The 25,693-nt window shown below is 43.6% G+C and overlaps 2 protein-coding genes across 2 annotated transcripts; both read right to left on the minus strand.

The window, feature by feature from the left end:
* Positions 1-775: 775 nt before the first annotated feature.
* On the minus strand, positions 776-5,336 carry LOC307107556 (cystatin-13-like; the record flags this gene model as incomplete). Its single annotated transcript, XM_079784857.1, has 3 exons — positions 776-859; positions 1,893-2,006; positions 5,109-5,336. The coding sequence occupies 3 exons, from the start codon at positions 5,334-5,336 to the stop codon at positions 776-778; spliced, it is 426 nt and encodes a 141-aa protein (XP_079640983.1).
* A 7,077-nt stretch (positions 5,337-12,413) lies between these two features.
* Positions 12,414-21,305, minus strand: LOC307107394 (cystatin-8-like; the record flags this gene model as incomplete). The annotated part of the gene is made up of 3 exons (XM_079784676.1): positions 12,414-12,497; positions 16,304-16,417; positions 21,075-21,305. The coding sequence occupies 3 exons, from the start codon at positions 21,303-21,305 to the stop codon at positions 12,414-12,416; spliced, it is 429 nt and encodes a 142-aa protein (XP_079640802.1).
* Between the last annotated feature and the right edge of the window lie 4,388 nt (positions 21,306-25,693).

Genomic DNA, 25,693 nt, shown 5'->3' on the forward strand with positions numbered 1-25,693 from the left:
AAAACCTGGGATCACCCAGCCAAGCCACCCCCGACACCTGACCCACAGACACCGTGAGAGACAGAGCAAACTGCTTAAGCCACTAAAAGCAGGCTTATTAGATAATATAATAGTCATGCAGCATTAGATAATGCATTCTACTGTGTGTGTGCGCGCGCACACACACACACACACACACACACATGCAACCTACTCTCCATTCACCGTCACTCATGCATTTTTTCTCCCTCACTTCAAAACCAAAAGTGAAATATAAATCTCCAAATGATCCACTGATTTCCCAGGTTGATCTGGACTCTAAAACTGTTTCTAAGCCATTAGGCTGTGTCTTCCCAGAAATTCTAGGCAGGAAGGTTTCTGTGGAAATCCATGGATGAATCCATGAGGGCACTCTCAAGGCAACCAGACCCTAGGAACCGTGCAAAAACTACCCACCAGCCTGAAGCAACTGGGTTCTCCTTTTAGTTCTTCATAAGGTTGCCAGTGAAAAGTAACTTGTGCTCAGAGCTTGGTAAAATATGGAGACAAGTTCACACTCTCTCCAGTTCTCAGTAGAAGATTGTCCCTGCCAGGGGATGAATTGCCAACTAGAAGAGTCTGCCCAACACTGTTAAAAAGGCATCACATTCCCACCATCAGCCCCTGAAAAACACACACACAGAAGCAAAAAACCCACAAGAATGAAGTCAGTGGGCCAGCTGTGTTATTTAAATATTTTGCAGATGTCGTTGTTTCTTTAAGTGAAAGTGAGACTGACAGATGTACTAGAAGACAGTTAGACATCTTTGCAATGTTTCTTCTGCAGAGTGAGTTCAAATATCCAGGGTTTGGTTACAACAATAAAGGTGCAATGAAGCATCTAAAAGAGACAAAAAGAATAATCAGCTTTAAGAAAGAAAATTGAAAAAAAATATTTTTTAAGTTCCTGTTTTAAGGTGTGAGGAGCCAGCCTCTCTCAGCAGGATGGGCTCCTGCCAATTCACTTTCCTGACATCTGAAGCCATCACAGACATGGCTCTGTTTGCTCCAGGAAGGCCCGAGAACCGGCTATCCTCAGAAATCCTCACTTCCCGCTCTGCTTTTCATCTAGTCGGGCCAACTTCCCTGCAGCCCACGGAGACCCCATACTGCATGGAGGGCTCAGTGGGTCCTTCCCAGGGGAGGCAACCCGAAAAGAATAGTGCAGGGTCCTGCATTCCTTGGGGAGGGGCGGGGGTTCAAAGCCTGGACAGAAACCACCAAGAAAACTTTCAGTCTGGAAGTTGGGAAGAGACACATAGCGCTCTTTCCAGGGTCTGCAGAATGAGCAGGGCTTCAGGCTCACCCAGGAACCAAAAGGTTATGGGTTCGATTCCCGGTCAGGGCACATGCGGTGTGGGATGAGTTGTCTTGTGTCCTTCCTCTCTCTCCTAAAAGTGTTATTCAGTTAGAATAAAAACAACGTGGGGACTCCTGCATTGCATCAGTAGAAATGTGAATGGCAGCATCAAGTAGAACTGAAGTTGCATAAAATACAAAGCTGAGACACCAGCTATGTAAGTAGAGCTGACGTCTGGAACATTATTACCCCAGCACACAACACAGGGAGCAGAACCCAGCCCAGATTGTAGAAGAATGAAAAGTAATGGTTTTGTGTTGCTTTAAGCCACTAAGTGTGTGTGTGTGTGTGTGTGTGTGTGTGTGTGCGCACGCGCACTGGCAGGGGTGAGGGGAAGGTGGTATCAGCACAATATAATAAAAACAGTGCTCTATATCTAGAACCTGGCCATCCTCAGTTATGAATATGGTCAGAATATGGTTTGAAAAGGAAACTTGAAAATCAAAGCAGGCTTGGTTCTATCAGTCCGGGACACAAACCTAACCATGGCCATCCCCCTGTCTCAGTCACATACCTTTTGCATTTCAGGATCCTGTTGTAATAAGCAGTTTTCATTTTCTCCTAAAGCTTTCTTGCACATGGTTCGGCCAATTTTGACTTCAAGAAAGTAGTCCAAACTATCTGTGACCTGTCAATGAATAATTTAAAAATTAGATATCATAAAATAAGGCATAGCATTAATAGTCATCTCTGATAAATAAACATGTCTACTTAGGGTCAATTATCCTCTCTCCCACAGTTTCCTTGCCAGAAGTTTTGGAATAATTGAGAGAGATGGTTCTTATTTTGCTCTCTCTCTCTCTCTCTCTCTCTCTCTCTCTCTCTCTCTCTCTCTCTCTTTCTCATTATGGCATTTTATTTTAAAGTAGCAATAATTGTCCCAAGATAAAGCAAGAAAACTATTCCCCATAGACCTTTATTGGAGTTTGGGATGAAGACAACAGAGGTTATAGCATCTTCATGCCTAGTCAATAGAAAAGACATCCCAGAACTGAAATATACTTAGAGTGTATTGCTTCTCACCAAAGCCTTCCATGCTTTGGCGATTTTGACAGTACACACCTTATCCTATATGATATACCCTCCAAAATTCCTGAATTCCTGGGCACCTTCATCTGTGCAGAGCCCACCATTGCCCTCTATTCAGGAGTGCCTTGTGAGGACCTGGAGCCACACAATGGTAAATATAGACTTTTATAATTAAAAAAGGAATGAGAAGAAAACAAGTTTTACAAGATTTAGGGGAGAGAACATGTGAAAGAGAATGGCCAAGTTAAACACAATAACTTACTCCAGAAGAATAAGGGATAATTCAGAAAATATAGCCAACGTTTTAGAAATTCTAGATAAATTGCCTGGGCATTGAACCAAATGGGTGCAGTAGTCAGAATTCTAAGTGTGGTTTCATGCCTATCTTTGTTTTCAGTATGGACTGCTGAATTCATCTCCAGGCCTGACCACATTAGAAAATGGGAAAGTAGGCAGGAAGAGTATAGAATATGTCTGGAGGGACAGAGCAAACCATTTCTGATGGTGCCCGCAGGAATGCTGAGTCAGACTGGAAATGTGAGAAATGGACTGTTCACTTTCATTTTTTAACTCATCAACTTCCAAACATATGTACTCCTAGAACTTTATTATGACTACATATCAAGTTTCTCAACCTCAGCCCTGACTGGGGCTGGATCACTCTTGGGGGTGGGGGTAGTGGCTTTGCACTGGAGGATGTTTAGCAGCCGCTTCCCTGGCCTCCACCCACTGGATGTGAATAGCTGGCCCTTCAGTTGTGATGAGCAAAAATGTCTCCAGTTATTGCCAAATTCCCCTACCAAGCAAAGTCCACACCCAGCTGAGAATGATTGCTGTATATTTGAGGGATGTTTCCAAATCATAAAAACAGGCTGATTTAAATCACACTCAACAGCCCCCAACTGGCCACCAGTCCTATCTTGACCTCTCCTACATTACCACAGCACAGTCATCTTTCTTAGGAAATACTAATTGGTTCAGTGCTCACCTCTATGATATAATCTATATTCAAATTCCTCTAATTGCCCTAATAACATTCTTTATAATTTTTAAAAATATATTTTTTATTGATTTCAGAGAGGAAGGGAGAGGGAGAGAGAGATAGAAACATCAATGATGAGAGAAAATCATTGATCGGCTTGCCTCCTGAACGCCCCCTACTGGGGATTGAGCTCACACCCTGGGTATGTGCCTTTGACCAGGATTCGAACTGGTGACCTCTTGGTTCCTGAGTTGACGCTCAACCACTGAGTCACACTCAACTGGGCCTTTATAATTTTTTTAATCCAAGAGATAATACAGGACCACACATTACATTTACTGTCATGTTTTTAAAGCCTCTTTTAATTGAGAACAGGGTCCCTGCTTTTCCCCCTGTCATTCATGACATTGATCTTTTTTTTAAAAAAAAAACACAATTTTTTTTCTTAAAGATTTTAAAAAATATTTTTATTGATTTTTAGAAAGAGGAAGGGAGAGGTAGAGAGAAAGAGAAACATCGATGTGAGAGCAGAACATCGATCAGCTGCCTCCCATACATCCCCCATTGGGGACTGAGCTGCACCCAGGGCATGTACCCCAACAGGGGATCAAACTGGCACCACCACCACCACCCCCACTCACCCCTACCCCTGATGCACGGAAGGATGCCCAACCAACTGAGCCACATCAGGCAGGGTGACGTAGATATTTTTAAGTGAACTTATGGAATGCCCCATAACATGGATTTTTAAAAATTGTTCCTCATGACAGTTCAGGGTATGCTTTTTTGTGTGTAAGAATAACATAAACAGGTTGACGTTGTGTCCTTTCAGGGATATCACATCAGGGCACATGATTTCAACTTTCCCAATGTTGGTACATTTGGGGAGTGAGGTGTTCGTCAGAAAATGCATCTTTTCTCCATTGTAATTAATTAAGAAATTTGTTCTCCAGCTCTCTCTCACCCAATGGTTGTAGAATTTTTAATGATCTTTTCCCTGAGTTAGTGATTACCATGGTCATTGCAAAAGGTGGTTTTTTAGTTACATCTGTAAGTAGACATTCTTTTTTTAAAAAAAAAAATCTTCACCTGAGGGTATTTTTTTCCAATTGATTTTTAGAGAGTGGAAGGGAGGAGACAGAGACAGGAAAACATTGATATGAAATAGGCACATCAATTGGTTGCCTTCTGCACATGCCCCGTTCAGAGCCAGGGATCGAGCCTGCAACCAAGGTACATGCCCTTGACTGGAATCGAACCTTTGACCCTTCAGTCTGTGGGCCAACGCTCTAACCACTGAGAAAAACTGGCTAGGGCTATAAGTAGGCATTCCGTGTAAAGAAAAGCCTTCTCTTCTCTGCCCTGATTCTCTTTATCAGTGAAAACTAGACCTGCAGTTTCTTTGCTTGTTTGAAATCCCGGTCTCACTCATTTTGATATTAGCCAAAATTTTCCCAAACTTGGCCTCTTTAAGAGCCCTTCTGGGCTATTACCTATGTTTTATGATGTGACTATAATCAATTTTAAGTTACCATAATGGATATTTATATTTCATCTCAGAATAGTAAAGGATACATTACAATGAATTTTCTTCCAATAACCCTTAAAATAAAATTAATATATTTGGCTAAAGGCGTCTCTGAGATGCTTTCCATTCATACATAATGGCCTCCCACAACCACAGACATGCAGAGAACTGAGCAGCAAATGCCCACCAACCTGCTCCTGGGACTTCAGCACTTTCACCACCTTGAAAGCGTACTTGTCTTTGCTGGCCTTGTTATACTCCTTCATGGCAAACCACAGGGCCTGCTGCACATAGACATAGGTTTCCGGGATGTCTTTGAATTCCCGCACCACCTTCTTCCAGCCCCAGGTGCGAATATCTCTGGATACAAGAACCATACTGGCCACCAGGAGCAGTAGGCTTGGGTAGAGTCTGGCCATGGCACCTCGGCCAAGGGAGCTCAGGCTAGCTCCCTCTGTCCTTCCAGGGCTGGGGCGAGGGGCGGACCAGGCCCAAGATCTTGACGCTACTGGGATGAAAAGGAAAGAATCTCTGAAAACACTGCCTTTTGTGGGTTCTCTCTCTTCTTCCCCAGACAGAAGCCATGGGAGAAACCTTCAATCGCAATCTGTCCATTTTCCCGTCTTAGCTCTTTTATTTCTGGAAGGAAGCATACCTCTATGCACTCACACATGGAAGCACGTGCACACACACACACACACACACACACACACACACACACACACCACCTTTCTTCCCTGCCAGACGACCCCTTCTGCCTTATCTGCAAGGTCCCTGTGTGTCCAGTGAAGGTGCCTCACTGTGTCAAGCCTGTGTGCACAGATGGCCACAAGGACCTGCAGCAGATGCACTGTCATGGGGAGAAGACGGGCCCCAAAACTTCTCTTATTGTTTCCTTCCCAGGAGCACATATGAAAGTCGTTGTACAGGCCTCAAAACTGTGCCCTGCATCTCCCCTCTTTCTAGTCGAGCTCATTAGTCATCGCCCTGGGATCTATTTATTGAGTATTAGTGAGTCTTGCCAAACCCTGCAATAAGAATGGTACATGTTTTACTCCATGTAATCATTGCCATTCCCCAGGGGCCTTTTACACTGAGGACAATGAGACTCACAAAGAAGCCAAGCCAATGCCTCGGCCACTTGACAGGGTGAGAACTTAACTTGGCTGCTTGTCCTGACGTGAACCTTTAGACCCAGTCAATCTGACACACGTGTGTGTACAGGTCACAGCTTGTAATATGCATTGATTTTGAGGCGATTTCATATTACTATCTATAATAATAAAAACATAATATGCTAATTATACTGGACAGCTGAACAACCTTCCAGACGTCATTCTGGACATCCTTCCAGACGAAGCCGCGGTGGTGGGGGGCCAAGGCAGAGGTGGTTAGGGGCGATCAGTCAGGCAGGCAGAGTGGTTAGGGGCAATCAGGCAGGCAGGCAGGTGAGCGGTTAGGAGCCAGTGGTCCTGGATTGCAAGAGGGTGCAGGCCAGGCTGAGGGACTCCCCTCAACCCCCGTGCACGAATTTCATGCACCAAGCCTCCAGTACAAGATAAGACTTGCAGTTTCTTTGCTTGTTCATCATATAATAATTGTAGTTGGTGAGACAGGCAAACGATTAAGAGTAGACGATGACTAAGCAGTTTAACAGGTAGAATCCAGTTGTGTTCATTACAGAAAAGTGACAAGTACGGAGGAGGTTGATGCCACAGAGAACATGGCCGGCCCAGGCTCCACGTCTGCCCCACTGGCCATATATCTTAAGCATTTCAACCTGCTCCTTCTCATTGCCTTGCTTCTTGGTCAATGGTTTACACTGATTTGGTAACACATTCCATTTGAGCAGCAAACTTTGGCCTGTTCTGCTCTGTGACTCTGAAATAAGTGGCCTAGGGCAGTGGTCGGCAAACTCATTAGTCAACAGAGCCAAATATCAACAGTACAACGATTGAAATTTCTTTTGAGAGCCAAATTTTTTAAACTTAAACTTCTTCTAACGCCACTTCTTCAAAATAGACTCGCCCAGGCCGTGGTATTTTGTGGAAGAGCCACACTCAAGGGGTCAAAGAGCTGCATGTGGCTCACGAGCCACAGTTTGCTGACCACGGGCCTAGGGCATGTGTGGAGGCCACCCTGGCATTCCTGTCATCTCCCACCCAGTACCACTTTACCCCAGACCCACCTCAGAACCAAGACCTCCACCAGTTTCCTGCTTGCTGAGCCTGGAGCTGAATGCCCGGACCCACGGTGGTATCTTTCTCCTTCCTGGGGACTTGAGCTCTGACCAGCTCCCCCCTTGTGGCACCCTGGGTCCCCAGCACGCTCAGTTCATGCCTGTGCCTGGTCAGGGTGTCAGTGGGACCTGAGCTCAGGGCTGCCTCTGTCCTCTGGATATACTCCCCAGCCAGGTGGTCACAGCTATGGCCCTTTTGTGAGGTAAGCCCAGCTCCTCTGATGTAACTCAAGTGAGCAACATCTCTGACAGGGTCCCTCACCCCTCAGTTCACAGGCTCACCAACAGGCATCACATGCTCCTGCCCCCCCCTCCTCCCCCCCGCCTCAATGTGCAGAAGTCCTCACTCTTGTTCTATGCCTCCTGACCTTCTACATTTCTGGGTTTTAGACTAAACCATTTGGAACAGAAAGCACCTCCACAGCCATTTATTTCAGGGTCCTGTTATGTGATTTCATGGTCTTAGAGACAGGAAGAGGCACCAAACAGCCAGTCTCAGGGAGTCTGGGACTGAGAGGCCTAGGGAGGAGAGGTCCTTGGTGGTGCCTGAGCCAAAGAGCTGCAGGGCCCACAGCTGGCAGAAGCCATTACCCGAAATACCATCTAGAAGGTGTCAGCTGGCATCAACCATGCTGGCATGTTTTCAAGGTTCATCCATGTTGTAGCATTCATTGCTACTTAATTTCCTTTTATTGCTGAGTACTATTTCATTGTTTATATTACATATTTAATTGATCCATTCATCAATTGGTGGACATTTGGGTTGTTTCCACTCTTTGACTATTATGAATAATACTGCTATGAGCATTCATGTTTAAGCTTTTGTGTGGTCATATGTTTTTGCTTCTCTTGAGGATTATTTCTCTTAAAGTGGAATTATTGGCTTACATGGTAATTCTATAATTCTAAGTTTAACTTTTTGAAGAACTACTCAGATGGTTTTCTAAAGTGGCTCTACTGTTTTATATTCCCATCAGCCATGTATAAGGATTCAAATTTCTCTACCTCCTTGACAACATTGATTATTATCTGTCTTTTTTAAAAAAAGAGGAAGGGAGAGAGAGAGAAACATCAATACAAGAGGGAACGTTGATTGGCCATCTCCTTCACACCCCGCACCAGGGATCAAGCCCAAAACCTGGGCATGTGGGCTGACCAGGAACCAAACCAGCAAGCCTTCAGTATATGGGACAATGCCCAACCAACTGAGCCACACTGGCCAGGGCATTATCTGTCTTTTTTATAGTCATCTTATTGGGTGTGAAGTGAGACAAGTGGTAAGAATTTGACAAATCTGACACAGAAAACTTTAATTTCCATAATATCAAAGAGCCATTACAAGTAATTATTTTTGTAAAAAGACAAAAATCCAATAGGTAACTTGCATAAAAGTCACAAATGCACAAATCACAAAAAATATAAATGTACCTAATACACATGTAAAAAATATGCTTACTAGTAACCTCCTCAACAATAAAAATTCAAATTAACCCAATAATAAAATGTCACTATTCTCCTACATATTGGGGAAAAATGAAATACAATAACAAGGCCTTCTAAATAAGGTTCCCACTCAACATTGGCAGAGTGGGAATCCAACAGTCTTTGTTCACAATGACTTAGCAGTCTCTGTTGAACAGTTAAAAGTTATACATTCCTTTACACGATGTTCTGCCTCTAGAATTGCATTCCACAGAAATATTTGCCTATGTGTACAAAATTGACTGAAAAATTATTTACTGTAACAAAAATTTTTAACAGTAAAGGAAATTAGCCCAAATATGTATCAAAGTAGACTATTAAATAAGATATGTAATGTCCATGAAATGAGATTTTTAAAAGCAACAAAAATATGTGCATGTACTGACAAGGAAAGCTGTGTCCTCTATATAAATGTGATAAGCAAGTTGTAAAATACTAAGCAGAGCAAGATTTTGACTTGTTAAAGTAAAGATAATGGGTTATCAAGCTCAAATAAAAGAAAATCTGGAGATTTTTAACCATTCATAGTCTTGTGCCTGAGGAATGAGATTACTCAGAAATGCCACTAAGTTAATTATTTCTGTAATGCTCTATCTATTAATAAATATAATTAATTCGATAAAAATTTCAAATTCTAAAGTAAAAATCAAATGTAGAGAAGACCTTAAGATGATGAAAAGCAAGTGCCCACCCCTACTCTTTACCACTTGGTTACAAGCTCTAGGACCCATGAAAGACATTGTGGGTCCTTGCTATAAAAGATGAAGATTTAGTTCACATGCTAGCTCTTTACCCTCCTCCTCCTCGTCCTCCTCCTCCTCGTCCTCCTCCTCCTCCTCCTCCTCTTCCTCCTCCTCCTCCTCCTCCTCCTTCTTCTTCTTGTTCTTCTCCTTCTCCTTCTCCTTCTTCTTCTTCATGTTTAGAGGAATGGATGGATGAATGGATAGATAGCTAGATAGAGAGACATTCTACTAGTATTTTTATAAGTTTAACAAATATAAATAAACCTCTTTTTCTGATTCATCAATTCCCAAGAGTTCATTCTGAACTTCTCTCTGTAGAATCTTGGCAGCCTTGCCTTTTATTAATTTTTATTTTTTTAGATTTATTTTATTGTTGACAGTATTACAGATGTTCCCCAATCTGCCCCTTCAACCACCCTCCTCCAGCCCCTGCCTCACCCCAGGCCTTCAACACATTATTGTGTGTGTCCATTGGTTATGCATGTATGTATATGAGTTCTTTGATTAATCTCTTCCCAGCCCCCTTCCATCTGAGATCTGTCAGTCTGTACCATGCCTCCGTGTCTCTAGACCTATTTTGTTTGTCAGTTTATTATGTTAATTAGATTCCACTTGTAAGGGAGATCATGTGGTATTTGTCTTTCTCTGACTAGCTTATTTCACCCAGCATAATATTCTCCAGGTCCATGTTGTTGAAAAGGGTAAGAAATTCTTCTTTTTTACAAAAATGCTCTACATCACTAATCATCAGGGAGATACAAATTAAAACTACAATGAGATATCGCCTCACACTTGCCAGAATGCCTACCATAAGTAAATCAACAAACAACAAGTGCTGGCGAAGATGTGGAGAAAATGGAAGGCTAGTACACTGCTGGTAGGAATGCAGATTGGTGCAGCCCCTATAGAAAACAATATAGAATTTACTGAAAAAAATTCAAAATGGAACTGCCATTTGACCCAGTGATCCCACTTCTAGGAATATATCCTGAGAAACCTGAAACACTACTCAGAAAGAATATATATACTCCTATGTACATTAGGAGCATTATTTACAATAGCTAAAATCTGGAAACAGCCCAAAAACCCATCCGTAGATGAATGGCTAAAAAGCTGTGGTGCATTCACACAATGGAATACTATGCAGTCCTGCCTTTTCCATCACCTCCTTTACACTCATGCCCCACCATCTTTTATTCATACCCTCATTTGTCCCTCCTCTCACAACCATACTTTGTCCATTGGTGACCAAAAAAGTTGAAAACTAAAAAGCAGGTGCTTAAACATGAAGGTCTAGAGGACTGGCATTGTCAGATTTTTATTTTATTTTATTTTTTAAATATATTTTTATTGATTTCAGAGAGGAAGGGAGAGGAAGAGAGAGATAGAAACATAGATGAGGAACATCAATCGGCTGCCCCCTGCATGCTCTCTAGTGGGGATCAAGCCTGAAACCTGGACATATGCCCTGACTGGGAATTGAACTTCCTGGTTCATAGGTTGATGCTCAACCACTGAGCAACACTGGCTGGGTTGATTTCTAATTTTTAGAATGTGATTCTCTGTATGATGGTAGATGATGGACTGAAGAACATCAAGAGTGGTGGAGGTTGGGTGCTCAGTTAAGGACTATTGGAATACTGCAATTGTGGGAAGGTGGCTGCTGCTGGGGTATAAACAAGACAGAGGGGAACATACATAACATATTATCCAGCTTTATGTTATTGGTAAGGCTTCCAGTCAACAGTAGGTTATTAGTAGTTTGGAGGGAGTGAAAAGTTATAAGCATATTTTTAACTGTGCAAATGGTCAGTGCCTATAATCCCCATGTTGTTCAAGAGTCAACTATATTTCCTTATTATCCTTTTCATGATTGTGTCTATAGTAATATCCTCTGTTTCACTCCTGATATTAGTAATTTGTGTTTTTCTTTATGAGGAGAAAGAGTGGGGGGTTGAACCCCAGGACTTTTAACCAATTCTCCGATATATAGCCTGGCTCAGGGCCTTCCCTTGTGGGTAAAATTTGCTGTAACACTCAGCAAGTTGAAGCTAGTTTCACCACAGATCAAGTTCCTCATGTTGGCAATGGGCACAGCCCCACTGTCCTGTTCTTTTCCCACGGCAAGATGAGGCTGAGTGAATACTTGCAGAAAGGGCTTCCAATGAGCTTCCTTGTGCAGTGAGGGGCCGAGTGTAGGCCTCAAGTTCTTGGCAGGGAGAAGCAGACAGGTTTCTGAAAGCAGAGCAAGCTGATCACCTACACATGTGCACGTATTGGGGTAGAAAGTTTCAGAGGCCTGCCTGTAGTGTCCAAGGTGGGGGCTGTTGGGGTAGGGGACAAGGTCATTGCCCTCCTGTAATTTGGGAGTGGCCCACAGATTCACATTCCTGTTCACATGGATGGGAGGGAGCATGCTGCAGATGCGCCCTTGTTCTAGATAAAAGCTAGAGAACTGCCAGACTCAAACCCTCCATACCATCCGGTCCAAAACCTTCTGCTCTTTGGGCAAGAGCATTGCAGTCCGTTTTGTCCCTGCCCTCATTTGAAGTTGCAAGAATCAAACTCTGTGTCAGCTCAGAAATAAAAGTGACCTTACAACTAACAGTTTAAAACTCCATTCACTCAGGACCCTGGGGGGAGGGGGGAGGGAAGGAGCCCCAGGCAAAAGAGGCTTCCAAAAGGAGCATGTTGAGTTAGCACCCACTGGGTTCCTACCTCTATAAGGGGCTGTTACCCAATCAAAACCGATTCCTCCTCAGGCTTGCAGAGGGGACAGAATCAGGCCTCACTCCATCCTTTGTACCCAGTGATAAGCACATTCCTGGTGGTGGACCATCAGGCTGGCGAAAGGCAAGGGGCCCCACTGTGACCAGAAAGGAGGAATTGGACATGCCCATCTTTCGTTACCGCATACTATGAAACTGGAAAACAAAACGGCAAGCAGAGAGGCGTGCATGAGGAAAGCATGTTTCTACCAGTTCTGTTCACAGAGCAAGGCCTGGAGACAGTGGGGCGCGCTCCAGAAGCCCCTAGAGGTCTGCACACTGCATCTTCATCACGGTGAACTCGGCATTCCAGGGGAGCGCTCCAACTATAAAGCTGCACGTCAGTTTCTGGAAAAGACCATCACCACCAACAATCAGTAGTGCGCCACAGGTACCAGCTTAGACGTGTGCTGCAAGATGGCTATCATCCATCAAGAAATGCCCCCAGGAACCTGCTAGCTGGATGCTGCAGTCCTTCATAGTGATCAGCAAATGCTGATGGCCCCAGAGGGCTCTCTGTTTCCACACCGACCGTTAGACAGCAAATACTGACAATCACCATATTTTGGTGGGAGATCAGATGTAAACTTCATTTTATTTTTAATTCTCTATAATATATTCTACAATGTAAATAAAGCAACACGATGTCAGATATGACAATGTATGTTGTATTAATAATTAAATAAGGCCTTTTGTTCTGATAACAAATAAGTCAGAATAAGAGCAATTTAGAAGGTTCTAGGGCCTAACCTGACTTTTATTTTATAAAGCCCTTCTCTCTTGTTTAGTATTAAAATCAATAAACAGGATTAAAAAATACCTTTAAAATAAAATATTCTGTGTATGATAGATGGGTGAATAGACAAATAAAGGGCCGAATAGGTGGATAGATGGATAAATGGGTCTAGGGATGCATGAATGGGTAGATAGATGAAAGCATACATGAATAGATATAGATAGATAATTGGATGATAGGTAGATAGATAGATAATTATATAGATGATAGATAAGTAGGTGATTGATAGATAGATGATAGATAGATAGATGATAGATAGATGATAGCTGGATAGATAGATAGATAGATAGATAGATAGATAGATAGATAGATAGATAGATAATAGATAGATACAGACAGATAGATACAGACAGATAGAAGTCCTGGAAAACAGCAAAGGGCATCTTAAATAATCGACTGCAACAAGGAGGTACTTCCAGGAGCTCTGAGGCAAATGGAGTCAGAGAGAATGGAGTCAGGAGTTGGTCTCTGCTGAGTATCAGACAAATACAGAAGAGGACAATGGAGCTTCTTGCCCCACAGGCCCACAGACAATGCCAGATCAAGATGGCTTTGCAGGGGAATTATATCAGACCTTGGCAACCAAAAGCTCCCTTTGTTTTTAAACGGATTCAGAACACAGAAACGGATGGAAAGCCTCCATTCTTATTATACCAGACAAGAAAAACCCTGAGACCAAATCATAAGCCAAACAGCTGGTCCCAGGGCCTGCAGCAGCAGTATCACCAAGGAACTTCAAAAATGGCATTAAGACATTCTTACTGCTTAAATGTTTGTCCTAGTAAATAGAACAAAAATCCTTTTAAAAAATACCAGTGCCCTGGCCGGGTGGCTCAGTTGGTTGGAGCATCATCCTGTACACAGAAAGGTTCAGGTTCAAGTCCAAGGATGCACAGGAGGCAGCAGATGCATGTTTCTCTCTCACATCCAGGTGTGTGGGTCTCTCATTCTCTCCCCCACCCCCTTCCTATCTCTCTAAAATCAATAGACAGGATTTTTAAAATACTGGCAAGTTAAACAATTACTGCTAGATAGAAGCTGCTGAGTTTTACAGCTCTAATGCAGTGCTTCTGAGCCTTTCCCAGTGATATAAAGTATATAAAGTATATGTGGGGTGTCTATACCTGGAAATTCTGACTCTATAGGTTTAGGATGAAGCAATGGAACTGGCCTGTGTGTGTGTCTGTGTGTGCATGTGTGTCTGTGTTTTCACCTCATCTTCCAAAGGTTCTTAATACTAGGGAAGTTCGAGAGTACTTAATATATATAAAAGCAAAAGTCCTAAATAAAGAAGTGGCATATAGAACCCCACTGCATTCTAACAGATGAGTGCAGACACAATCCGTTGCACTCTTTCTTTCCAACCTGGGGCTGGCAGAAGGGCTGCAACAAAGAAAGGAGGCAGGAAGGAGAAGCTGTCTGCCGCCAACGTGGTGGTGACTTAGAATACACCATCAATGTTCACAAGCACATCTGTGGAGTGACTTTCAAGAGGTGCACACCCTCCCCCACCCCATCACTCAGAGAGAGCTGCAAATTTGCAGTAAAAGAGCTAGAAATGCCAGATGTGCCCATCAACTCCAGGCTCAGCAAAGCTGTCCGAGTCAAAGGAATAAGAAATACCCCATACTATATCTGTGTGTGGTTATCCAGAAAATGTATATATATTGGTGATCTATGGGCCTGTCACCATTTTAAAAAACCTATTGTCAGTCAAGGAGGATGGGAACTAATAATAAAATAAAGTTATAAAACTACACAAAAAAAGAAAAGTGTACCATAGTCCAGACATGGAAGAATAAGGACTCAATACGAGGGAATCTATTATTTCAGTTTACTACACTAATAGTTGAAAGAAGAAAAAGAATTCATTATACTTGGTAGATGCTGAAAGAATAATTGATAGAAGAAAATATTCTTAATTTTTTAAATAACACTTCATAAAAATAGAATTGGAGAGACTTCAGAAAGTAGCACTTATGTAATATTCAATAAGAGAATATAAATACTGAAAACATTTCCATTAGTGCGAGAATAAGAACAATTGTTTGGCATTGTTATTCTTCCACATTATTCCAAAGGCTTGGAAAGAAAGAAAGATTTCAATGTTGATAAATGTGTGCTTAAAAACATATACCTTAAAACTGAGATTGTCCATGGAAACCTTAGATACAATAAGTGAGCTCCTTGAGGAAAATTCTTCTTAATCCTTTTTAATATGTTCTACAAACAGGTAAAAAGCATCAACATTCACTAGAACTCCAACCAGTCCAGTATAAAAAATATATTTAAACCGACCATAATTCTACTAAAAGATTAAAAAATAAAACTAACATAAAAGATCAGATGGCATTAAGACATGCTCGCAGCTTAAATGTGTGCCCTGATGGCTATCTACTGTTAACTGGAAATGATCAAACTTGCTCAGGTGGAGCACACACAGGCAGTTCCAGGCATGATGGAGTGTCCTTGGTGATCAGGCCTTTGCAAGCTCTTGTACTCAAGGCCAGAAGCAGCATTAACTGGGAACTTGTCAAGAATGCAAATTTTTGGATCCCATTCCAGACCAATGAATCAGAAATTCTGCAGGTGGGATGTGAGTTTATCAAGGCCTTCTGGTAATTCTGATGCCCACTCATGCGGAGAACCATTGGTATAAAGAAAGAGACAAAGACACCCCTCCTAGGCAAAACTCAGGGGCCTCCACCAACCTCAGACTAAGCACTTGGATAAATCCAGGGCTCCCCCCACCTCTGAAATTAAAAATATAGGCTTAAAGCGAAAGGCCCCTGGGCCAACCCAGCTCTTTTCGGGGAATCATTGGACCTTTGTTGAAACTATGGCTGAGCCTAGCAAGAATCAACTGTAAGTCTGGGATGGGGACACTGTGTGGCCTAGTCATTGCTTAATCACCAACACACAGAATAGCACTGGTGCAAGTAAGCTTCGATGAGTAGATGAGTGAATGAACAAATTTCCTCTTGTGTCTTCACAAGGGTGAGTAACTGTGGGGGCAGCCTCAGCTGACTGCTCATCTGGGTCCAAGAGAGCAGACTTGCAGTAAATATGCGTTGGCAAGTTTTCCAGCCCCAATAGGCCAGCATTGATGGAGCCCTTGCAATAAGAGTGACATGGACAGCATGCTGTCCCTAGGATGAGGGGTGGGGAAAGTCTCAGAGAAGTCCACCACATTCTGCAGACCTGCGCTCTCCGCTTTAAAAGCCACAGAGTTGACCACTGCTGGGGCTAAATATTGGGAGTGATCCAGACCTCAAAGAGAGAGTCTGGACACCCCAAGTTCTGCTGGCTGGGGCTTAGAGTAGCCAAGACCATCACAGACAGTTGGTTTGTCACTTACCTTTGCCAGTTTGGAGTTTTCCTGAGTGACACAGTTTTCATTACTGTTTGAAAGCTTCCTGCAATTGCTGCGGGCAATTTCAACATCAATAAAGTATTCCAAACGGTCTGTGACCTGTCAATTAGCAATTATAACAATTGTGCAATTTTATTCAAAAAGTTGTATTTTACCTTTAAGAAGTTTTAGCGAACACTAAAAAATTACTCTCACTTTCATCCTGCCTCCCTATCTGTTAGCCAGTCTTTCTCCAGTGATGCCCACTGCCTGGATTCCTTGGCACATTGATACCAGTTATGTAGCCCTACGTGGAGCTGGATACTCAGGGAAGAGGCTTCTTTCCAGTGTGGGGCCTCCTGGAAGGGTCTTCTAATTCCATTTTCTGCCCCAAAGTCCAAGGCATGCTGCATGCTCAGTGACAAGTTGGGGGAGAAAACTGAAGTCACCAGAACCAGCAGCTCCTCTGGGCCCAAGGTGTTACATATTCATGTGGGCCAGATGGAGGGGCAGACACTTCAGCCACACTGGATATCCCCACCCCCATTCTTATCCCACACACACACCCCTCAGGCTCTGTCATCTGGTTAAATCTCCTGCCCCTTTTCTACTCAAGACCCCTCCCACCACCTCAGCAAACAGTCCTTAAGGGGCTATGCCAAGGGAGTATGTCTTTCTGTTCTCTGTCGAGTGTTTAGCAAGGAGTGTAGCAGTAGATTTGTAGTAAGGCACCCGTATTTACTGAATTCATTAATGATTGAGTGCAGTGAAGGTGAAGGTGTTCATTGAAATCTGCTTTCATCAGGTTATAAAACATCACAGCAAGCCACAAAAAGGGGTATCTGTGCCTTGGTTCCAGCTTCCCTGGACTCCACTTTTTCTAGTACGTTTCCTCATTGCCATCTCTGATCCTTGACAAATTAGTATTAAATTTTGGCTGTGTTCCAAAGAATGAACAAGGGAGACTCTGGCCTATTGGGGAGAAGCTGGTTAGACATCAAGAAGTGACCAGCAGAGGTACACCTTGAGTTTGGAAATTAAGTTTGTATTTAGAGAACCTCAAAAATACTGTGGCCGTGAACCTGATCAGGAGTAAGGACTTCCTGTTAGTCACAATGCCTGCTGACCCTCACCACTCTCACTCTCTGCCACGCACTACTCCCGGGCTTTGCACACAATTAACTCAGTCAGCCTGTCCTGTGTGCTCAGTGGTTGAGCCTCAACCTATAAACCAATCATGATTTGGTCAGGGCACATGCCCAGGTTTCAGGGTCTATCCCCAGTAGAGGGTGTGTAGGAGGCAGCTGATCAAGGATCCTCTCTCATTATTGATGTTCTATCTCTCTATCCCTCTCCTTTCCTCTCTGAAATCAATAATAATAATAATAATAATAATAATAATATATATATCAGTTAACCCACCTGCCAAGCCTCTGGGGTAAGACTATCACTCCCATTTTTTCAGGTAAGGAAACTGAGGCACAGAGGAGCTAATTAACTATCCATCTAATCATCAGCCAACCCAAGGCTCAAACAAGGTGTCCTAGCATGAGGACTGGAATCCTTAACCACCATCTTGTTTCTGCCCACTCTTCTTGTCCAGCCAGAGGAAGGCAGAGGGTTGCTATGTGTGATTCCTGGGGAATGTGAACCTGAAGTGTGGGAAAGCTGGGAGCCATCCGGTTACATGGACATCTTGATTGAATCTGCATAACCTCTTTCTAAATGTAAGTTACCTAGAATGACAGTTTTAAAACCCAAATCTAATAACATGGATCCTGAGAACTCCAGACCGCATGTCTGGCTTGCTTTCCAATGCTCCTAAAATAAAGTCAAAGTCTTGCCCATGGCCTGCAAGGACAGGCCTGGTGGTCCCTGTTTATTTCCTGGCCAGTCACACTGGCTCCTGAGTTGCCAAATGGGCCCTGCTTCTTCCCACTGGCAACCTGCTATGCCTAATTGCTCTTACCCACCCCATGCACCGTAAACCTCCCCTGCCTTCCTTCTGTGGCAGATGCTATGAGTGGTGCCCCATGTCCCATGCTGTTCCTAAGCACACTTCTAGGTCCTGGGGCTCCATGCTGGGGTTTCCTGCTGCCAACAGGAGCAAGGACTCCCAGAATAGCTCTTGGACAATGCCGGGTAAGTAACCCAGCTCCTCACCTACAGGGCGGCCCCATTTCAAACCAGGCTCTATGCCCTCTCCCTGATTCCCTACATAGACTGAGCCCAGCTGCCCAAGGTGGTTACCTGCTCAGTAATTTACCCCACATGGGTGCCTCCCTGACCCCTCACACTCCCCCTTCTGGCTTCCTGGTGCTTCCTGGGATGGCCTCCCAAATATCTGCACTTGAATTTTAGCACAAGAGTCTGCTTCTGGGAAACCCAAACTAAAACACTTCCCACCCACCTACTTCACCTATTTCACTCCTAGTCTGACCTTGGGCTGACCTAGAAAAGTGGTACTCAGCCTTGTATGCATATAGGGTTCACCTCCTGGAGGGTTTTAACACCTACTGAGGCCAGGGTCCCCCCTAAAGACCCTCATTTAATTGATGGGGGTGCAGTAGGATATTTACAAGCTCCTCAGGTGAGAAATGCTGTCTGAAGAGGTCTTCCCCTGACAGCCAGACCTGGTCTATGTTCCATGCCACTGAAACAAACATTGCGGCTCCTCATTCATGGTTGAGCATTTTTTCTTTCTAATTGGACTGCTGGTTCCCCAAGGGCTGTGATCATTTCTGTCCATCTCACAGCCCCATCTACAATGGCTAGCATATAAGTGACTTGGGAGAAACTTTCTAAATGTGTATGTTTCTGGGGTACCAAAGGGAAAAAAAAAACTGTGAGGGAAACTAGGAAAGTTACAAGACCTAAGAGCTATTTCTTTATTTCAAAACTAGTGTCCCAGTGCATGGATTCGTACACATTAAAAGGAAATTAATTAGAAGAAATATTTTAACATCACTATTTGTCCTTTCTCTATAATAGAAGTGTCAACAAAATTTAGGATTGACAATGACAGATCAAAACACACATATATATAAACTTGCTTAATTAGACCTGCTTTCTGATTTAACTAAACTTTTTCCAGCCCAGTGAAGCACCCCAACTTCTCTTTCAGGTAATTGTCAGCAACACAACAGTAAATATCAACATGAAGATTATTATTGTAGATCACGCAGGGAGAACAAAGGGTAAAATATTTAACTGCAGCAGTGTTTGACTATATTCTGCACAGTGAGAAAACCTGAATTCATTGTCAAGGTCCACCATTTTTTACTTCTTTTCAGTCGGGTCAAGTTTCTAAGCTTTGTAAATCTCCATTTTCCGGCTAATGAAAAGAAAATAGGATTCTACCGAGTCTCCTATCTACTTACTCCAGGACTTCTGTGAGAATCAAATGAGATGAGACACATGAAAATGCTTCACAGACATTTGGTTAAAGTGTAAATTGTTTCCACCTGGCTATGAAGCAAGTTGTGTTCCTGGGCTGAAGAAACTCCAAGGAGTCTAGTCGCTAGGGAGAGGAAGCTGGGCATTGCTACGTGACCTCATTACCCGGTGCCACAGCCACCTTTTCCAGGCTGGGCTGGGCTGTAGGCTGCATTTTGCACCATGGGGTCTCAGCAGCATCTGCTGTAATTTGGTGGGGTGTCGCTCCGGGGTGGTGGTGGGGCCTGTGTCCCACTTGGGGGAAGCCGAGTGTTGCTTTGTTGGCGCCAGGCCCGTGGTGCCGTTTCTCTGTAAATGACCAGTGTGCATCACAGCAGCTCCTGCATTGAGTGTCTGCCCCTGGTGGTCAATGTGTGTCATAGTGACCAGTTGGACAGTCAGACACTTAGCATATTAGCCTTTTATATATATAGATGCCACAGGAATGTGCCTCCTGATGGATTGTGGCATGTGCCCAATCAGTAAAGCATGCTGCTGCAGCAGCATAGCATTCTGCAAATATGGTGCTCCAGGCTCTCATATTCCCAAGAGATGGAGTCATAAGGACCAACATGTAAAGTGGTCCAGCTCCTGCTAAGAGACAGTCTGGAGAGTGTAAAGACTGAAATAAGCTCTGCTAACAATGACTTGCCATTTTCAACTCATTCTCATAAGTTGCATGGTGCAATTATAAGCCACTCCACCATCCAACCATTGAGGCTGAATTCCAACACAGCCCTTTATCAGACATGCAGCCAAGCCCACATGCTGGAAACTCCAGGGAGCATCCCACACACTAGCATCCAAGTCAGCAACACTTCCTAGGTTTGGGCAATTCATGGTCCTGTGAGGATGGATACATTTCTATAAACAGAAAATCATAGTCTCCACTTCCATTAAAATGTTGGATTAAAAGTATTAAAGAATGGAGGAGGATGCACCTTATTAGCCTCCACATTAGATAGCGTGCCATGTGATTCTTTTCAACTCCACATTACACATTATGTGGATAGATTGAAATGTGGCCCGTGGCAGCATTATTGCAAAATATTCATGGTACTCAATTTGTCTCCCAATAACCTTAGCAAATACAAATAATGAACATTCGATTTGTAGTTTTGGATTTAAATGAGTTAATATATGTAAAGTACTTAGAATGACAGTCCAAGCATATATAGGAAACGCACTGATGTTATAGTAATGTGCAAGTGTATATATGTTTGAGCACTTACATATTTAGGATTTTCATATATCAGTGTTTTTCTCAGATGCCAAATTTTTCAGACTGGCTTCAGTCTTTACCTCAGAAGCAAATATGCATATTGAGAGAGAACACCTTTACCTGCAGCTGGACTTGCATTATCTTGACCACGTGGAAGATGTACTTATCGTCACTCTCTTTGTTGTACTCTTGCATGGCAAACCACAGACACTGCTTCACGTTGTAATTAGAGGCATCAATAACTTTTAATTCCCTTACCACCTGGACCTTATTCTTGTCTGGGTCTGTGCTGGCTACCAGGGCCACCACAAGGGTGAGCAGGAACAGGCAGGACCCCCAGAGTCTTGTCATGGTCTCTCCATCCAGGGGCACAGATGAGCCTCTTTGTCCTCTCAGGAATGGAACTGCAGATGAGATGGGGTGACCGCTGCTGCTGCTGCTGCTGCTATAGTTTCAAAGATCTTACCACAATAACATCAGCCCAGCTAGATTCAAGACAGAGCCGTTAGGGTCCCCTGTAGGGCTACCCCTGTCCTCCAAGAAAACCCACCCAAGAGAAGCCATGAGGAGTCTCTGTTCTAGGCATCTGCCCTCCTTATCCTGGGTGTGGTCTGCAGTTCCAGGGAGAGTACTTAGCCCAGAGGTACCACCATCTACCCTGTGAGCCTTACCACACACTATTGCTTGTGTGTCTCAGGCCTATAAGATGTGACTGGGCTCCTGGCTCTAGCGCTCAGTGGGCCTTCCAACCTACCCCACTGCCAGCTGCTCCTTCCTCCTTGTGGAGTCAGATTCTGCCCCAGGTGCCAGCTCGTGGTTCTCCTGGGTCTCCGGCACTCTCAGCTTGCAGCTGTACCCTGGCCTGTGGCCTCCTTTACTCCTGATCTCTGGTTTCTCTTCACCTGCTGAGTCCATGCCCCTGCAGAGAGGTCCCACTTTGTGATGTAATCTAGCACTTGTGACCCTGCCTCAGGGAGGGCACCTCTAGCCTGCTGCCACTGACCTTCAGTCCAGGAAAACTCTTCCTGCTTCTGCCCTTAGAGTGAGAGTCCCTCCAAGGTTTCCTGCTCACATGTGCCATGACCCTAGCTTCCTAAATGCCTGGCCTCTGGACTCCCTCTGGCCCAATAGTACCTCTCTCCACTGTTCTGCCAGAGAGAAGGTAACACAGCCCACCCTGTGGGGCTCATGCACCCTCTGGGCTCTCAGAAATGCTGTTTCTCTGTGAAAACCCATAATTGGTATCCAGCAAATTATTAGAAAGATAGATAGGTGAGCACTGGTCCCAGGGTGCCTTCACCTGACCTTGGCCTGTACCTCTCAGGAGGCCCCAGAGCAGTATTTGCAGTGGAAAGCTTTAGACCACATTAAGCACCACCACTCAATCACCTCCACAAGCAATACACTCCAGAGGCAGACTCAGCAGGCAACAGAACTCTGATGAAGTAAGTCCTGCTTTTTGGTGTGGGTTCCTGCACAGCTGGTCCTGGACAGTGTGGGGAGATCAGTGGTCATAGGCAGTCGTTATAGCTGATCAGCCTGGGGGTAAATCTCTCCCATTGATGAGCCAAGAACTATCAAGGCTCAACTACAAGAGGAGGGTGTACACAGCCCACACCTGGGGTGAACTTCAAGTGCCCAGTTTGGGTGATCAGAGCGGCTATGATACTGGACCCTACAGGACACCTACAACATTAGGCTATTCTACTAAGCCTGAGATACACAGTAGCTCTACCTAATGCATAGAAACAAACACAGGGAAGCAGCCAAAATAAGGAGACAAAGAAATAGGTCCCAAATGAATGAATAGGAAAAATCTCCAAAAAAAGAACTAAGTGATATGGAGGGAAACAAGCTACCAGATACAGAGTTCAAAACAATGGTTATAAGAATATTCAATGAACTTGGTCATAGGCAGTCGTTATAGCTGATCAGCCTGGGGGTAAATCTCTCCCATTGATGAGCCAAGAACTATCAAGGCTCAACTACAAGAGGAGGGTGTACACAGCCCACACCTGGGGTGAACTTCAAGTGCCCAGTTTGGGTGATCAGAGCGGCTATGATACTGGACCCTACAGGACACCTACAACATTAGGCTATTCTACTAAGCCTGAGATACACAGTAGCTCTACCTAATGCATAGAAACAAACACAGGGAAGCAGCCAAAATAAGGAGACAAAGAAATAGGTCCCAAATGAATGAATAGGAAAAATCTCCAAAAAAAGAACTAAGTGATATGGAGGGAAACAAGCTACCAGATACAGAGTTCAAAACAATGGTTATAAGAATATTCAATGAACTTAGTGAGAAACTCAACAGCATAAAAAAAAGACCAGTCAGAAATGAAAGATACATGAACTGAAATAAAGAATAATTTACAGGGAATCAACAGTAGAGTAGAAGAAGCCAAGAATCAAATCATCAATTTGGAATATAAGGAAGCAAAGACCACCCAATTAGAACAGCAAAAAGAAAAAAGAATTCAAAAAAAATATAAGGATAGCATAAGGAGTCTCTGAGACAACTTCAAGTGTACCAACATTTGCATCATGGGGGTACCAGAAAATAATGATGGAAAATTTCCCAAACCTGATGAAAGAAATAGACATACAAGTGCAGGAAGTACAGAGAGTCCCAAACAAGATGAAGCCAAAGAGACCTACACCAAGACACATCATAATTAAAATGCAAAAGGTTAAAAACAAAGAGAGAACCTTAAAAGCAGCAAGAAAAAAGGCATTAGTTACCTACAAGGGAGAGCCCATCAACTATCAGCTAATTTTTAACAGAAACTTTGCAGTCCAGAAGGAACTGGCAAGAAATATTCAAAGTGCCTGGCTGGCATGGCTCAACCTATGAACCATGAGGTCATGGTTCAATTCCTGGTCAGGGCACATGCCTGGGTTGTGGGGTGTGGGGCGTGCAGGAGGTAGCCAATCAATGATTCTCTCTCATCATTGATGTTTTTATCTCTCTCTCCCTCTCCTTTCCTCTCTGAAATCAATAAAAATATAAATAAATTATCTAGATGAGACTGGCTATGAGGGCATAGAAGGCCTCCTGCACAGTTGGTGGGGATGAGAACTGGTGCCTCTATTCTAGAGGACAAATTGAGGGCTTGCAAACTCTGAAATGCCGCAAGTCCATCTTCACGTGCCAGTTGAAAGAATTTCTTAGGTACAGGAGGGACTTAAAGGTAAAAGTTCATTGCAGCAAATTTGGCAGCAAGATATCAGAAGCAGTTTAGGGATGAAAGAAAGGGTAGGTAAAATAGGTGGGCATACTATGCAAAAGTTAGAAACTAGACTAGATGTATACAGAGAAACAAGAACAGATCTTTTAGAAGACAATGCTAACAGGAAAAAGTAAATTCAAGGGCCTTGGCTGGTGTGGATCAGTGGTTAGAGCATCAGCCTATGCATTGAAAGGTCATGGGTTTGATTCCCGGTCAAGGGAACATATTTAGGTTGCGGAATCGATCCCTGGCCCCCATTGGGGTTTGTGCAGGAGGCAACCAATCAATATGTCTCTCTCACATTGGTGTTTCTCTCTCTCTCTCTCTCTCTCTCTCTCTCTCTCTCTCTCTCTTTCTTCCCCTCTCTCTATCTTTCTCTCCCCCTCTCTCTAAAAAAAAAAAAAATCAATGGAAAAATATCCTCAGTGAGGATTAACCAAAAAGTGTAAATTCAAGGTACATAACGACACAATTATATAAACATTATGAACACAAAACAATACTACCAATTCTTCAATACCGGCATAAAGATACCCATAAAAGTCATAAGATTGGTTATCTAAGCAGGAAATGGACAGGGAACACCAGAATAGGTGTAAGAGAAAAAGAGAATGAATCAATAAATGAATAAATGGGAAGCAGACAAGCCAGAGAGAACTCCGACACCCTTGGGATGGCAAGGGGTAAGGTCTAGGAGTGGGAAAGTACTGAGAACTGAGTCATAGAGGAGAAAAGTGGCTTCAAGTGCCCCTCCCCCATGAGGAGGTCCCCTGTAAGCAGTGTATCTGTTGAGTACCTCCTGCACAGGAGGGGAGGGTTATGAGTCCTTGCCTGCCCAGCTTGGCATGGGAGATCAGCTTGAAGAGTCTCCAATTAATGATTTCCTCTTGATTTCTACCTTAATTTCACTGAGGTTTTAGAATAGTCTGCATGGTATCAGGTCTGTGAATTTCGCTGAGAATTACTTTGTGACACACCATGAATCAATTCTGAAAATGTTTCATGTACGCCTGACAAGACCATGAACTCATGTTCAATGTTTCAATGATGTTCAGGACAATTTGATATTGTGTCATTCAGATCTTCTGTATCAGAATTTCAGACCCTGACTGATGTATTGTGTCCAGTCAGTTTTACCAGTTTCTGGAGGTTGTGTTTTCTACTTTCACTATGATTGTATGTTTGATTATTTCTTCTTTCTGTTCATTCTGTTTTTGCTTTAAGTATTTTGAAACAGGTGAACATTTTCATCAGCATAATAGCCCCCTTGATTTTAAGTGGTGCTTGTTATCTTACCATTAATTTTATAGGCTACTAGAGGCCCGGTGCACGAAATTCGTGCACTGGGGGAGGGGGTGTCCTTCAGCCCAACCTGCACCCTCTCCAATCTGGGATCCCTCGGGGAATGTCTGACTGCCTGTTTAGGCCCGATCCTACAGGGATCGGGCCTAAACAGGCAGTCAGACATCCCTTTCACAATCTGGAAGTGCTGGCTCCCAACTG

This window comes from Cnephaeus nilssonii (assembly GCF_951640355.1).
Source record: "Cnephaeus nilssonii genome assembly, chromosome: 11".
Lineage (NCBI taxonomy): Eukaryota > Metazoa > Chordata > Mammalia > Chiroptera > Vespertilionidae > Cnephaeus > Cnephaeus nilssonii.